This window comes from Limanda limanda, chromosome 4 (assembly GCF_963576545.1).
Source record: "Limanda limanda chromosome 4, fLimLim1.1, whole genome shotgun sequence".
NCBI lineage: Eukaryota > Metazoa > Chordata > Actinopteri > Pleuronectiformes > Pleuronectidae > Limanda > Limanda limanda.
In genome coordinates this window covers 17,871,358-17,884,679 of record NC_083639.1, presented here as the reverse complement: position 1 = coordinate 17,884,679, position 13,322 = coordinate 17,871,358, and the positions used below count along the sequence as shown (strand labels likewise).

The window sequence follows — 13,322 nt, the reverse complement described above, 5'->3', positions numbered from 1 at the left end:
ACAATATCTGATCAACAGTTTATCACCTTACATCAGTGAACAAGGTGCGTAAAGTAACCATAGCAACAGTACCTCTGTTGGCTCCTGCACGTTCTGGGCACCATATTTTAACTCTCAAAGAAACACTGTTTAGAAATAATGAATCTGTGGAATGAAACACGGTGACGTAGCACTTTACATTAAGTGGGCAGGCTCATTCAGAAAAACCAAGGATGCTGACGATCTGTTTAGTAGCTCTGGTGACACCTCACGGAGGATACATCCTGATACTGTGTAGAAACAACACCTGTTTAGCCTAAATTTACATCGTACTATTCCATATGTCAAAGAAACTGTAAACCTACAACCTTGCTTCAAACAAATCCGAATAGAAATGTTTTCTCCATTATTTTGGGAGCCTCTGCTCTGCCACTCCACTCCGGTGATGTCCTGTTGGCTTTATAATGCAACTATAATGGGACAATCCACTGAAGAGCAGTGTCTGCCTGAATCTGACAAAAGCTCAAATCACCACCAACACCGCTGTCTCACAAACAAAACACTTTATAGTTATACATTCAAACGACAGGCCGCTGAAATTTGCATGTATTACCGGATGGATCCAGACAAACAGGTATTTAAATCAAACGTACCAAACCCGAAACCTGCCCTACTACATGACTCACCTCTGCAGAATTTTTTTAAATGTTTGAGTGATTCATCTTCCTGATAGATAATCTTTGTTTTTCCTGACTGTACACGACCACAGATACTTGCAACGTCTGAATCCAGTCAGGACAAAGTGAGAAGAAGTGAAAATCCATGTATCTCTATAATACTGGAGGGTAGTGGAGGGTAGTTATATACGCATTACAACTATGAGAATGTTATAATTTATGTAATATACAGGATATTGTCCCACTTCCTGTTACTCTATTGCAATATTTGTTGTCTTTATATTTGCTTAATATCTTTAAAAACATATATTGCTGTAGTGAATCCTTTATTATTATTATATTACCCTTTTTATATTAGTCCCTCTTTCTAAAGATGCCTAATTTGCGCCTTTTCCCTGTGCGCTTTTACGCACATGAAGGCCAACAAGGTCGTGAGGGTCACAGCCCTAAAACACACTTTACACCTATATAATTAAAACCGAAAAAAAACATAGTTATGCGATCAAAGGAATGAGTATTTTATGTTCAAACATTAAAAAAGAACATGAACATCTAGGCTACGTGTACAGCACATCTGCATAAATTGGTCTTCGCACCGTTACGCGTGTGCGTAAAAGTCTATTTTAAACCGGTGGGCTGAGAGGCCTGCGCTTTAAACGACAATTCCCACAACGATTAATATTCATAGTAGCCCATCAAGTTTTCTTTTCTTTTTTTTTGTCAGAAGAGAGCAGCCATCTATATTGAGAAAGACATGTGACCTAATTAAGCGGACCTTTTGGGTGATGAAGCTCAGTGAAAGAGCCGATCACTGAAGTGTCAAATCTACACACAATACAGTCAGGCTGCTGCCGGCGCCATTGTAACTATGTATAACCCGATGTGCCTTCAGCCCCTATAACGACATACCCAAATGTGCACTGGGCTCAGTATACGTTCCCTCCTCCTCCTCCCCTTTACACACACGCACACACACACACACATTCATCGCATCCCCGCCCCTCTCCAAAATTTTAGATGAAAGGGCTTTTGGATTTTGGATGACGCTCCGAATCACGTGTTCATAGGAAATACACTCGCTTTAATTTTTTTTTTTTTTTTTTTTTTGGAGCTGCCTCGTCCTGCGCCGCCGACCATAGTTGTTTTTGCCGTCTCCATACAGTGTGGCAGCGGGGTTGGAAAGGTAATGTAATGTAATGTACCTTGCCGTGCTCACTGACGGGTTCACGCCAGTTCACCGGGTTCACTTGAGGAGAGCTCCCACCCCCTGCTCGACTCCTCTTCTTCTCAAAGCGCAACGATCGGAGCTTAATCCAATATTATTCATTTATATATTAATGTCGGATTCCATTTTTGCCCGCCGACTGCTGAGGTAAGGACACATTTTCACTCTTCACACAAAAACAAAAAAAAAACAAAAATTGACGCGCACACACGCCTCGTTATTCGCGTTGTGTGAGATCTCTGTAAAGTTGCTTGGAATTACGCGTCGCTATTGAATATTGAATGTTTCATGTGCTGCTGCTGCTGCTGTAGTCAAGGCAGTTTACATGAAGTCGCCAATGTATAAAATGGCGACAGTAGGTGGAGGAGGGGGGTGGAGGATTTTTTTTTTGGGAATATTCATAAGGTTATATAGGGTGGCAGATCGCCTTTGGCACGTCGGCTCCGAGGCGGTGTGCTGCCCCGGTGTGCCTGGAGGGAGACGGGTCCACTCGGGGGTTTGTCACACTTAGCAGCGGAGAGAGGATCCTCCGTCCTCTCTCTCTCTCTCTCTCTCTCTTTCTCTCTCTCTCTCTCTCTCTCGCCCTATACAATGTGGCGTATCTGCTTTATTTTATTGCACAACGCACCGCGGTTGTTTCGCCGCGAGTCTGAGCGCTTTTTTTTTGTGTGTAGTTGTGTAAGACTTGTGAACGCAGAGCTTGTACAGCAAAGCCTCGTCGACAGATGTTGAAAGAAAAGTCCACAGATGTTCAAACTGCACAGAGAACTATCAGTTTGCCCTTTATCGATCACTCTCTCTCTCTTTCTCCCTCTACACATTTCTTCCCCTTTGCCTGAGCAGAAAAAAAAGGTAGGCCCGTGTCTCTGTGCACTGGACTTTTTCTTTCATTTCCTCCTCTTCCTCCTACCAACATGTGCCGCTGCCCTACTCTTACACAAACACAAACATACGCACGCACACACACACACACACAAACACACACACACACACACACACGGAGGCATATACAGTACAGTCAGGAGAGCTGCTCTTATCACAGGAACGCAGATATTTTTGAAAACTTTGGATTATCAGTCAGCGTTGTATTCGAAATGTTCCTCCGCAGTCAGATTTGATATCTTTGCATAAAATATTGGCCACGCTTTGAATGCCAAGTGCCTCCTCTGCCTTTATAGGGGAGGGTCCTCTGTGCTGACTAATGTTGCCTCAGTGGATCATGTGTGGCTCCAGTGTCCACAACACCCCGAAATTATTCAAGCAGCCGGTAGGACCAGGATGAATCACTGGCAATTTAAGGAAATGTATTTCAATTATTGAACCACATAAGCTTGTTACATATAATGTAGGTCACGTGCAGCACTCCTGAAATTTAGGTTTTTTTTCTTGCAGGAGTAGGTGGACAGTGTCTCCAAGTGGGGAGTGCAGTCCACTCTCCAGTGGGCAATTCCTTCTCTCCCATAGTTGATTTGCAGGCGTGTGTGATGACCGGCAAAACAAAGGTAAATGAGCTCTCGCTGTGCGGCTCCGGCAGCCGGAGTTCAGCTTGGCCCAGTGAGTTCAGCGTGTGTGGAGGTTTTCACTCCAGCAGGACGCTTACACTTGGGGAATGTCAATTCTCTTTGTGGATCCCTGGGAACGCTCTTCCATCTCCCTTCTCGGAACTGCTCTAATGAGGCCAGGCATATTGCCTTTCATCCCTCACTCCCTGCAATTAGGCACAGCTCACAGTTTTCGTTATGGCCACAGCGGAGTGTTTGTATACACAGGCACAATGTAGTGGGCCAAGAGTGCCCACTCCCCTCTGCAGAGCTGAGTCTCTGCTCATGCCGCCCCTCACAAACCTGCTGTACTGTACTTTTCGGGATTTGGTGCTCCGGTTTCTTACTGCAGCCCTTGTGGATGTTATGTTTGTGTGTGCCTCCCTCAGCTCAGAATGAATCCCCTGCCAGAGAATACCGAGGAAGGTCATATGGGCATGATTTGCAAGATTTAGCTGACATGGAGTGTGCAACATTCCTTGAGTTGAGAGAAGAAAATTGACGATCGTGCCAACAAGATCTATTTTACAGCCGTTTTTTGTAAAAACAAGCAGTCATGAAAGCAGCATACCTCATGGTCCTCACAGAAAATCCCCCGGAACACAATGCCGAGCCCCATTTTACCCCAGCAAAAGGACGGCAGGCTATACAGGTTCACTTTTATTTGGGTCTTTCACCCTTTTTCTTATTGCTTTTGTCATTTGCCCAGACCGCTCAAAAGACCCCCTAAAGCAGCATGTTTGCACAGTTCCAACCAAAAGAAAAACGCCTGTGCACTGATGGGGGGGCTGGGGGGGGACCTTGAGGCTAGTGGGGAAAGAGCCCCTGCCACTTTCTCTGTCCCATGCAAGAAAGATTTGGTCAGCAGGAGCTGGCGTTTGCCAGGCTTTGGGAGTTAGAGGAGGCTGTGATGTCAGCCATTTTAGGATGGACACTACAATGTGCAGTAAGCCGCCATCTTTCTTTCGTTTCGCATTAAGTTGCCAAATGAATGCCTGTAGTCTTGGCTACAGAACTGAAGAAGTTATTCATCAAAAGTGATGTAAAAGGATGCATGACTCAGAGGTTTTTTTCCTCTGCGCACCATGGTTTATTTGTCTGTCATTCATCTGTGGCACAGATAGAAGCGTACGGAGAACAATGTTACATTTCAACAGTTAGCGCTCGCTGTAACACAAAACAGGGCCGTGCGACAATGATGCTCAGACAGACAGGAGAGGGCAGTGGGTCTGCACTGCACATCATTGGTCTTCGGGCCTCGGCACTGATTTAACAAGTCAATAACAAAGACGGGAGGTCATTTGTAGCGTGTGCAGCTGCGATACTCCTTTGATCAACTGCTATAAAACACATGAGAACAGCGGAGCAGGGATTACAGCGTCGCTACAAACTGCTCGCCAGACAAGACGGCCGAGTTATTGTTGCGGACCTCACCCAAAGTTAGCTGAAAGAGACTTGAACCATGAATGGACTTTTCAAAGATGGCTGGCAGGGCATGTGGATTAAGTTTGTCCTGCACCGGATGCAGTCCAAGGAATTCAGTGTGTGTGTATATGCGCGCGTGTGTGTGTGTCTAGAGGTTAGTGGGTGTGGGGGCGAGTGACTCTGCTGTGTGTGTGGCGAGGTGGGCAAGGGGAAGAAGGGGTTGCCATGGCAATGTTAACACATGAGTGGCACCACAGACCAGTCTCCCAGTGGACAAGACTGCAGTCACGGAGGTAAGGTGTGTGTGTGTGCGTGTGTGTGTGTGTGTGTGAGGAGGAGGATGAGCCGGCTGACAACACCTGCATCTCAGACATTCAGACACAAATACGCACACAAACACACCCATGTAGGAAAAAATAACACAAACCGGCAGCGGAGACAGAGCGTCCACACTGAAGTCTCTGCACGCCGGCCGGGTGGAGAACACAGTGTAGAGACTGGTACAGTGCTTCGTGCTAATGACCCTTACGACTCTGAATTGTTTTTCTGCACACGTAACATTGGAGCATGAAACTTATTAATGTACACCGCCGTCCACACACACAAAGATGTCCAGCCTCCTGTCAAACGATCACATCTCTCATTAGTCCACTGTGGCAGCATGATGGACACAGGAGACATGCAGGAAAAGAGAACAATCGCAATTAGACAGTCAGCCGTCTGAAGGCTCCCAGCACTGGATCACGTTTCTCTTATAAATGAGGCGCCATTGTTCTCAATCTCTTTTCTGTGCAAGACAGTAATTGCTCTCTGTCTCTGGCTTATATTTGGGTGTCCAGCTGATCCACTCACATGACGTTAATCTATTTAATGGACATTTGGCAGAAAATGTTCCTGCAGAACAGATTTTTTTTTTTTTTTTTTTTGGGTCATTCAAATGTATCTGTCAGGAGTCCCCCCCCCCCCTACCCACCACCCCCTGTCTCAGCACCAACTCCCAGTGGACACCAATTTTTTTAGCAGGGCTGGAGGCTGACTTTTGAAGCAAGACAGCCGCGGATCACTGTCAAAGCAAATTACACGCAAAATAAATATTGTTATAAGTGAAAGAATTCGTGCCTCTTTTTCTTCTTTTTTTTTTTTTTTTAGCTCTTCTGCGACTGTCGCATCAAGAGACCCTCGTCAGTTATTCAGTTCAAAGAAAGATTTGCAGAACGGTGCAGGTGCTAAATGTTGCGGAGGTGAGGAGGGAGTGTGTGAGGAGGGAGTGTGTGAGGAGACGTGTGTGTCTATGAGGTGTCAGCGGGGAGGAATATTGAAACAGCACAGCCTGTCATCATCATCAGTCATCCTCTCACTTCAGTCCCAGATGTCTGAGTTTTGTCTTCCTTTGTCCTTCCTCCTCTAGCCTTCACATTTTCGTTCATGTGACAGGCGGCACAACAAAAAGCACCAATCTCTGTTTGCTGATGTCAACTGTAGGTGACCCAACGATCTGGGAGTGTCTGAATCACTGGACTGTTTTGAATACAATTTTAATGTCGAGCAACCTCTTTTTGCAGCCTCGCCTCTCTTCCTGCTGGTAGCAGCTCGTTGTAGATCGGGCATGTTTTTTTTCCCTGTTGTAATATTGTAATTACTGCAGCAGTTTATGAGGTGATGAAAGAGGATACATGCTGCGTATTTTCGATTGGTTTCTGGAGATGGGAGCAGCCCACTCAGCTGTTTGCCATTTTTAAAGTATAGAGAATTCAATTAAATACATATTAATGAGATGTAAATATAATATTGTCATGGAAATGACAGTGTGAGAGCGCATGAGGGAGGCCCTCCTGTATATCTTAACGCTGCTATTAAATCAGGCAGAACGTATAAAGCGCCATCAGAATTGAAACCCAGTCTAATCCCATTTGTTTTGAAACGCTTGTTTTCCAGAAGTTGAATGGTTCGAATGCGGGTCTTAGTTTGTGGAGCAGGGCCCCTCCGCATGCGCTGAGCGTGGGTGTTCGGAAAGCACTTCTGAGCGCTCTGCCACTTTCCCTCACTTCAGATACAACTCCCCTGGTCCGCCGAGATGAAAAGACTCCCCCCCCCAGTGCTAGTGCGAGAACATACGACGCACCGGGGACAGTGATCGTCTGAGTGTTGTCTAACCCGCCATTGAAACGCAAGGCCGGGCTTTTCAGAGGGAACCATTCACTGGCTCCCTGTCTGGGAAGCCCTTGTCTTGTGTCTGATCGCACGTCTCACTGGCCAGATAAAGCAGCCCATTCTTTTGATAGGTGACCTGATTCTTTACGTAACCTTTCTCAACTTTTGGCTTGTCTTGGGTTTTCTCATGCAGGAAGTGGAATGTGTGTTCTTTCGGGGAGGGGGGGGAGCTTCTGTACTAGGCCAGCGTCTGCCTGGTCGCATACCGCCGTCCCCTCCGGGTGCTGCTCCACCAGTCACAGTCGAATTACCTTCTCCATCACTTAATTTTCTAAAGCGTCTTGGCATCCAGTGTGCTGTTTGTGGGACAAACAAAATTAACCACTTCACCGCAGGGAAACCGAGGCCTGCCCAGATTTTTGTTTTCCACAAAGTTCTATAACATTGTGACTTCTCTCACACAGATGTTTGAGATGTGCATGACTACATCCCTCTGTTGCTGACTGTCTAAATCCCTGGTTCAGTGGAACAAACTCAATGAACGCGGTGTCCTCACCAGGGGTTAATCGAGTGTGCCGTCAGAGGATATCATGACCTCTCTGGCGGCAGAACATACAGCACATGCCCACGTCTGGATGCAGTGAACCGGGATTACTGCATAAGATGCTGGTGACCTAGTTTTTTTGCTGTTTGTTTTGTTTTATTTGAGTTCTTTCTGTCGGGAAAAAGCAGGAGGAATGAAAAACAGGTATGGTTAAGAGGAGGAGGTCACAGTCTGGGATCAGTGCTGCTGGGGCAGTAGTTTGAAGGTTTTAATTCTGGAACAGGTTCATCTTTTATTTACCGTCCAGCCGGCCGTGGTGAACACACATGTGGAAGCAGTAAAACCAAAGTCTGTCAAAGTGCTTTTCGGTATGTGTAAACGTAGCACAACAAAAAAAACATGTTGAAAGTGTTTGAAACCGTTTTCCTTATATCAACCAACGGCAGAAGGTGATGTTAAGGTATGCTGGATTTCAACAGAGGGCTGGGTTTGGATGATATGGTGTGTTTTATTTTTCCCCAGAGCACAAGTTTGCATGAGAAGGTAACGAGTGACGTGGACAGAGGATGACTGACACATCCATGTTTCTCTAGTCTCAGATGTGATATACAGAAACTGTGTGTGTGTGCGTGGGGGTGGGGGTGGGGGTGTCACACAAGTTCATACAGAGGGCAGAGGGTCCAGTCTACTTAGAGATTTTTTTTCCCTCATCATTTGTTTTACATGTTCTGTACTTTTTAGTGTTCAGATAGGGATTTAAAGCAGCTGCATCGCTAATGAAACACTGATGGGAGTGTATCCTTTGTCTTTTCTCACACTCTGTTAAATATTTGTGGCTTTGTGAGGGAGCAGAGCCATGTTTCTTTTCTCTTTACATAACGCAGAGAGGAACAAGGAGACATGTTGAAGGCTGCAAATTCAATCCATCCGTATGAAGGCAGCGTTATAGGATGGGAGAAGCCTTTGGATGTGGTTTGCTAATGGATTTGAGCGCCCAGTGATCTGTGTACTGTGATTATTTGCACGCATGTGACATCATGCTGCTTGTTGAGCAAATGTAGAATGAGGCTGTTTGAGTCGGCAGCTTGTAAGTGGCTTCAGATGGGTTTGTAGTTACCCTCCCTGACCTCATGGGGATGTTTCAGTCCTTAGGTACATGAAGACACACTGTAATGTTCAATGTAAAACATATGGCTCATAACCGAGTGGTAGAAAAGTAGTTATTCACTTGCAAAAATGACAAAAAACATTTAAAAATTTAATTTTGTATTTACCTTTTCCCCCTGTAAAATCCTTTAAAATAACAATATCTACGCTTACAACATTTTTGCAAACAAACCGCAAACCTACGTGGACATTTTTGCATATTTGTGGTCGGTATTACAATGTGAAACAGCTGCTCAGGTTATCCAGCTCACTATCAGTGTGGAGAGGTGAAGTGCATCCCACTCAAAATCTCTCCAAAAAGCTATAGTTGTCTGTGAATAATATTTATTTAGTGGTTATTCCTGTAGGGAGGCAAGTGGTATCTGCCAAAAAGATCCTATCCCTGATTCATATTCGGCACATCACATTCACTGTACACGCCATCACATTAGCTTTAATATAAGTGCTTCTTACACGTTTAATTTTTTTGCGCATCTTGAGGATTTGCTAAAAATAATTCAGTGGATGCATGCCATCAGTAATTAGAGGAGCCAAACCTATGGCAGCAGGGAAGGGAAAGAACAAATATTGTCGAGATTAGATGGTCGTTTCTGGCTCTGTTGATTATTATGCTCCTTTTTCTCTGAATTCATAAAAAGTGACAGCTAGACACCAGTCTGTAAATCCTAGTAAATAACAAGAACACAGACAGCCTGCATTGATTTGAAGGTTTGTGTGTGTGTGTGTGTGTGTGTGTGTGTGTGTGTGTGTGTGTGTGTGTGTGTGTGTGTGTGTGTGTGTGTGAAAGAAAGCGGAAGCCAATTAAAAGCCTTTTTCTTTGCTCTCCTTTTTATATATTTCATGGCGACGGGGGGTTTCGGTATCAGCCCAATGTAATTTTTAAATATTGATAATAACCTTGTTGATGAACTCTTTATTTATTAAAATAATATGTCAAGACTGAAATTTGCCACCTCTATCTATGCAGTAATTTTATGTAACCTTCATTCTGACTGAAAGCATAGATCGTACGGCTCTTTGAAAAGAAAAAGCCCTGGAGTCCTACCTCAATGCTGTAATTACTGATAAATACCACCTACACTGATTACACTGAATTCCCACCTACACTTATTACTCTGTGTGGGGCTATTTGCTTCCTCTGCATCCTGCTGCTGGATTATCTATAAATATTTCAGGGTTTAAAATAGAAAACACGATTTAAATATACCTTCCATTTGTAGGATTCTGTCCATCATTCGCATGGTGTTAAAGATCTTTTTATACAATTTGTATCGCCATGTTTTCCATGTTCTTACTGTGTCGTACTCTCATTTCTTTTTGACTAAATAAAATATGGGCTGAGAGAGTCACATCTCTTTTTTTGTCCTCTTTCCTCACAGGTTCCCTGGGAGCTGTTAAACTCGTCCATGTGACAGGAGTCCTGAAGTGGCAGAAGGCATGAAGCAACACTGTGATCTCATAGTGGCTGGTCCATGACACTAAACTCCATTCAACCCTCTCCACTATCCACCCACCCTCTGCTCTCATCATACCGGACAACCAATCACCACTCACTCTTCCATCGACACCACGCTGCACGATGGCCAGCAAGAGGAAATCCACTGTACCCTGCATGATACCATCCAAATCCAAACATGTGCGTGAGGAAATCATACTGGGCTCGCTACCAGAACTCCTACCAACAATCCCAGAGGACAGCATACTCAGCATCTCTGGAGGAGAGTCTGGCCATTTTTCTCACAGCTCCTCCAAATCTGACAGTGGCAGCGAGATGCAAAAAGGAGGCACGTACAGCTGCCCAACTTGTCGTTTTGAATCCAGAGATCTTAACTACTTTTTGGATCACATGCACAACTGCCACTCAGACTTCAGGGCCCAGCCCACCTTCTACTGCCTGAACTGTGGGTTGTCAGTCGTCCGCTTCGAGGGTCTGGCTCTGCATAACGCCACTGCTCACCCTAAGATAATGGAGGGCTTGGTCACTGCCTCCCTAAATGTTAACAAGAGGGACGGAGTAACAACTGTGGAACAAAGTCTGTTCACGGAAAGCGGAGAAGACTACAGAGAATCTGGGATCTCCCTCACCAAAACACCTATTGCAAAGATGATGAAAGCCAAGGGGGAGCACAAAAGGATTGTGGTTTCTCACACCGTGGAGGTACGGAAGATTGACTCTGGGAAGGATGTAGACCCCAGCATGCTGACAAATGTGCCTGAACTCCAAAACGGGGCTCGAAGTGTTTCTAGCGCCCCAGCTATGCCGAGGACATCTGTCGCTCACGTTATTAAGAAGACAGTGCCCAACCAAGTCTTTCACCAGCACACTCCCTCCCTTTACTCCTCCCCCAATAAAGACCTTCCAAAGGTGATGATCCCACTCAGCAGCATCCCCACCTACGATGCTGCTATGGACACCAGCAGCTTTCTCAAGACATCCTTTGGCAAGTTCCCTTACCCCACCAAAGCTGAGCTCTGCTACCTGACAGTGGTCTCGGAGTTCCCAGAGGAGCAGATCAAACTGTGGTTTACTGCCCAGAGGCTTAAGCAAGGCATAAGCTGGTCTCCCGAAGAGATCGAGGAGGCCCGGAGGAAGATGTTCAACACCGTGTTCCAAGGGGGAGCGCCTCAGAAGCAGCCAACTGTGCAACGGCACGTCAATCACATTGTAACTCACCACACTGTCCACGCCCAGCCAGGCTCAAAAGGACCAAACTATCAGATGCCCAAAGTTCCCTATGGCAGTATAAAAACAAGGCCTCTCGGACTCCTGGCATCACAGGCCAGCATGTCAACCAACCCCAATGTCACCAGGGTCTCGTATTCTACTCCAATCGTCCCCCCAAAGTTTCCACCCACAGTCAGAACAACACAGGTACTGACAAAGAATACCCAGCCCACTGTGGAGACAGTCAAGAGCAATGGCGTCAGCCTGGACATGGCTGGAAACGGTGGGTTTGTGGGTAGCACCAGCAGCAGTCGAAGCAGCAGTAGCAGCAGTAGTTGCAGTAGTAGCAGCAGCATCAGCAGCTATTCTAGCAGTAGTAACGGTGTTGAGACTGTCACCAGGAAAACGGTGCATAACAGCAGCCCCACAAACAGCATCAACAGCATTGCCGCTTGCTCTGCCAACATTAGCAATAATGATGAGCGCCGTGTTGCCGACACTAACGGCAAACCAAATCTCAAAAGCAACGGTTTACCAATTCGATCGGAAGCTTCGAACAGCACCGAGAGTCACGCAATCATCACCAACACCAGCAAATCCAGCGTCACCAATAACAGTCACAGCAGCGGCGCCATCAGTCCACAGGAGCCGGCTCACACCACAAAGCACGACGACAAACCCAACCACAACATCCACAAGTCTAACAACAGTATTAGCAGTGAATATCCCAGTACTACCAGTAATGACAGTGTACCGAACCTAAACCACGCCAGCAAATCCCCAACTGAAAGCACCAGCACCACTGTCATTACAAAAAGCATGTCATCCATTTTAGATGAGGGCAAATGCAACAAGGACTTTCCAGTAAAAGGCATGTCAATCTTAAAGCAGCTCATTAAGGATGAGGATCCGTTTGCTGTGGAGCGAGGCTGCCCAGGGCTGAAAGTCGACCCCATCAAGATCAACTTCAAGAGGCTGATGATGAACGAGTCCGAGACCACATCTGAGATTGTACATCGAGAACACAATTCCGAGGCAGCCGAAGTGACCGCCTCTCAGCCGTCCTTCTCCCCACCCTGGGGCAACAAGACCCCCCAGCAGCTGAATATCCTCCGAGGTGTTTTCTCCAACACCCGCTGGCCCGGCAGTCAGCAGTATGAGGACTTAAGCGTCCAGACGGGCCTTCCCAAGTCAGAGGTGGTGCGCTGGTTCAGCGACTGTAGGTACAGCCACAAGAATGGGCAGCTGAAGTGGCTGGAGACCTTTCAGCAACTTCCAGGGGAGTCGGAGGAGGGGGCAAGGGCCCACGGAGACAGCAGAGCTGAATCTCCGAAGGACCCCCAAGCAGCCAAAAAGAAATTTATTGAGAAAGACACGAACAAGCACCTTGAAGGAGAAGCAGGACTGAACTCAGGGCAGCAGGTTGTGTGGCAGGATTCATACTCACCGCTGCTCGGGCTGATGGGGTCGGAGGGGGGCGGAGAGCAAGGCCCAGCTGAGGAGTCGGCGCCGCCAGAAGTCCTAGAGGATCCCTGGTCAGAGAGAGCAGACGACCACCAGCAGCCAGTGGCCAGTCAGTCGCTCATCGAACAACAGACTGATGGCAATCAGGCCAGGTACTACAGTCACTGTGCTTGAATTACAAAGTGAGATAAACGCCTGTGAAGTGAGATACACTTCTCATTCAAGTGTCTTATGATATTGTACAAGCTTAGGGCTGTTTATCAATCAAAGAAGCCGCGAAAGCAAGGTGGAGCGATGAAAGCGTGACAGCTTGTTTGTAGTGGCTGCTGCGTGATGTACAGTAAAAAGGAGGCAGGAGAAGTGCGTACAGGTACTAACGCTGAGGAGCTTATTTGGGCAATCAAAGGTCCGTGTTTAAGATGCTATTTTTAGATTAAGTCGGAGTCTGAAGCGTTGAATTATAGATTGAGAGCGCATGCTAATA

At 46.4% G+C, this 13,322-nt stretch overlaps 1 protein-coding gene across 4 annotated transcripts in view; it reads left to right on the top strand.

Annotated features, from left to right (window-relative positions):
• Positions 1 to 13,322, top strand: part of zhx3a (zinc fingers and homeoboxes 3a) — a 46,433-nt gene that overhangs the window by 31,433 nt on the left and 1,678 nt on the right. Inside the window, exons 1-2 of one of the 4 annotated variants that reach the window (XM_061069097.1) lie at positions 1,785 to 1,839; positions 10,089 to 12,990. In XM_061069097.1, coding sequence (XP_060925080.1) covers positions 10,289 to 12,990 — 2,702 coding nt within the window. In that variant the 5' untranslated portion in view covers positions 1,785 to 1,839; positions 10,089 to 10,288. Of the gene's footprint in view, positions 1 to 1,784; positions 2,029 to 3,349; positions 3,384 to 10,088; positions 12,991 to 13,322 lie in introns of those variants that run through there. The other 3 variants (XM_061069095.1, XM_061069098.1, XM_061069096.1) reach the window with 3 other exon arrangements.